The sequence below is a fragment of the Octodon degus genome, unplaced genomic scaffold (genome assembly GCF_000260255.1).
Source record: "Octodon degus isolate 3935 unplaced genomic scaffold, OctDeg1.0 scaffold00011, whole genome shotgun sequence".
Taxonomy (NCBI): domain Eukaryota; kingdom Metazoa; phylum Chordata; class Mammalia; order Rodentia; family Octodontidae; genus Octodon; species Octodon degus.
The window spans coordinates 14,045,226-14,047,363 of NW_004524587.1; the positions used below are offsets into that span (position 1 = coordinate 14,045,226).

Consider the following 2,138-nt stretch of genomic DNA (forward strand, 5'->3'; position numbering starts at 1 on the left):
TGTGGTGCTGGGGGATTGAACCACCGTCCCTGTGCTTTGCTAAGCTTGTTCTAAGTAGGTGCTTTAGACCACTGAGCCATCTCACCAGCCCCTCAACTGGCATTTTTGATCTCTAGTTTCCAGGATCCTTATTTTCCAGCAAGGTCTTATTTTTGGGAAAGTGGGTCTTTTTCTTTTCAGTGATTGACTTATACATTAGTTATAAAGAGAATGCATGGCATTCTACAATATAAATACCAATAAGGCCAAGGAAAGAGAAACAAAAAATAAAATTAAAGTAGAGGAGAAAAAAAAATACAGTCTAAACCTAGGTTCTACAAATTACTTTTTTTTAGACAGGGTCTTGCTCTGTAATTCAGATGGGGCTTAAACTCATTATACAGGCAAGGCTGTGCTCAAACTTACAGGGATCCTCCTGCCTACATCAGTTTCCCAAGTGGTAGGACTACAGGTGTGCAACACTAGGTCTACCTACAAATTATATTAATTATTATGATTGAGTTTGACCATGAACTTCCTGGAAACCAATGCAAAATGTAAATAAAAAGTAGTTTTTATAGGTTTTTTTTGGTCTGACAGAGCAAAATTTACCAGCTCATTAGGAAATACCCACTTAGAACTTAGTCACTCAAGTTCAAAGAAGACTGTGTATATGTGGTAACAAACAATCTGAAAATACCATGAATTTTAACATGACTTTCACACTTAGAAGTATGAAGATCATTTCAGACTGAGTGTTTATATGGTTATTTCTTATACTAAGAAGCATAACAAGTTTCCAGTAATTTTCTAACTTGGTTCATCTTTGACTACCCTGAAGAATGAGTGGAAACTGACTCACAGCTACAAATTTTTTGAGTTTTCAGAAAAGGAAGGTTTAAAGGTGAGTTTTAAATTTTCCTCTTCAGTTCACTAACCATATGTTCAAATGCTTCTGATGCTACAAGGAAAAAGATCCTAAAGCAAACAAAAGAAGCCTACTTGCTGTCAGTCTCATTCAAAGGCTAGCCATATCACACTTTCTGGACAATGAGGCAAATGCTATGCCTGCTGGTAAAGTCAAAAGTTTTCCTTAAGTACACTTAACAATTAAAATTTTTCTGAAATTATTTACTGTACACTCCATTAATAAACTGTAATTAACTTGGTGAAAGTCCATGTATTTTATCACCTATGATAATGTCTCACTAGAAATATAGAACCCACAAGAGTTTGCTCAATTCAATTTTCTTTTTTGAAATATGTTACTATCCTTAGCAATGTGCTACAATTATTTACATAATATCATTTAGTTAACTTAAAGCTATGATTAATTTTTTTTGAGACAGAATTTTGCTATGTAGTTCAGGCTGGGCTTGAGCTCATAGCAATCCTCCTGCCTCACCTCTTGAGTGCTGGGATTACAGGTATGTGCCAGCATACTACATCATTTTATTCTTATGCTAAAAAATAGTTTGAAATTCAGGAAAAGAAATGTATACTTTGAAGTATGTTTCAAGATACCTGGCTGACATATTATTTTCAGGAAGAAGTGGAATTTCTAGAACTTTTGTGCTGGCAATTATTATTTCTTGGCTTGCAGTGGCAACTGTCTTTCCAGTGATTCGATGCACCTGGTAAAATGCATGAGGTCGTAAATATCGATCATCTGCTGTTCCAATAAACATCTGTAGATTTATCGGCTTTTCACTATAGCCCAGGAGCTAAGCAGGAAGAGAAAAACATGAGAAAAACCCAATTTATTACCTATGCATTTCAGAAGTTTACATACAGCCTACTATATTTATGTCACGTACTATTGGTATATAAACTATTACTTCATAAAAGACAACAATATAGCTAGGTATAAGAACACACATCTGTAACCCTAGTACTCTGGAGGCTAAGGTAAAGATGAGTCTGAATTTAAGCCTAGCCTGGGCCATATAGTAAGTTCAAGGTCAGCCTGGACTGTACAGTGAGAGACTGTCTCAAAAAAATAAAAAAAATATGACAACAAAAATCAGTGAATAGTCCTCTAAATTTCTTACATACCTTAAGAGTTATAGAAAAGCTACAACTCTTGTTGCATAGGTTCTGCTTTACCTTGGTCTTAACCATCCAGTAGAAAAGTATGAAGATGAAATATAGGAAGTAAA

The 2,138-nt window shown here is 35.0% G+C and overlaps 1 protein-coding gene across 1 annotated transcript in view; it reads right to left on the minus strand.

The window, feature by feature from the left end:
- Nucleotides 1-2,138, minus strand: part of Nfatc3 (nuclear factor of activated T cells 3) — a 156,771-nt gene that overhangs the window by 91,873 nt on the left and 62,760 nt on the right. Inside the window, exon 4 of the mRNA XM_012513521.2 lies at nucleotides 1,504-1,703. Within this exon, the coding sequence (XP_012368975.1) occupies nucleotides 1,504-1,703 (200 nt within the window). The remainder of the gene's footprint in view (nucleotides 1-1,503; nucleotides 1,704-2,138) is intronic.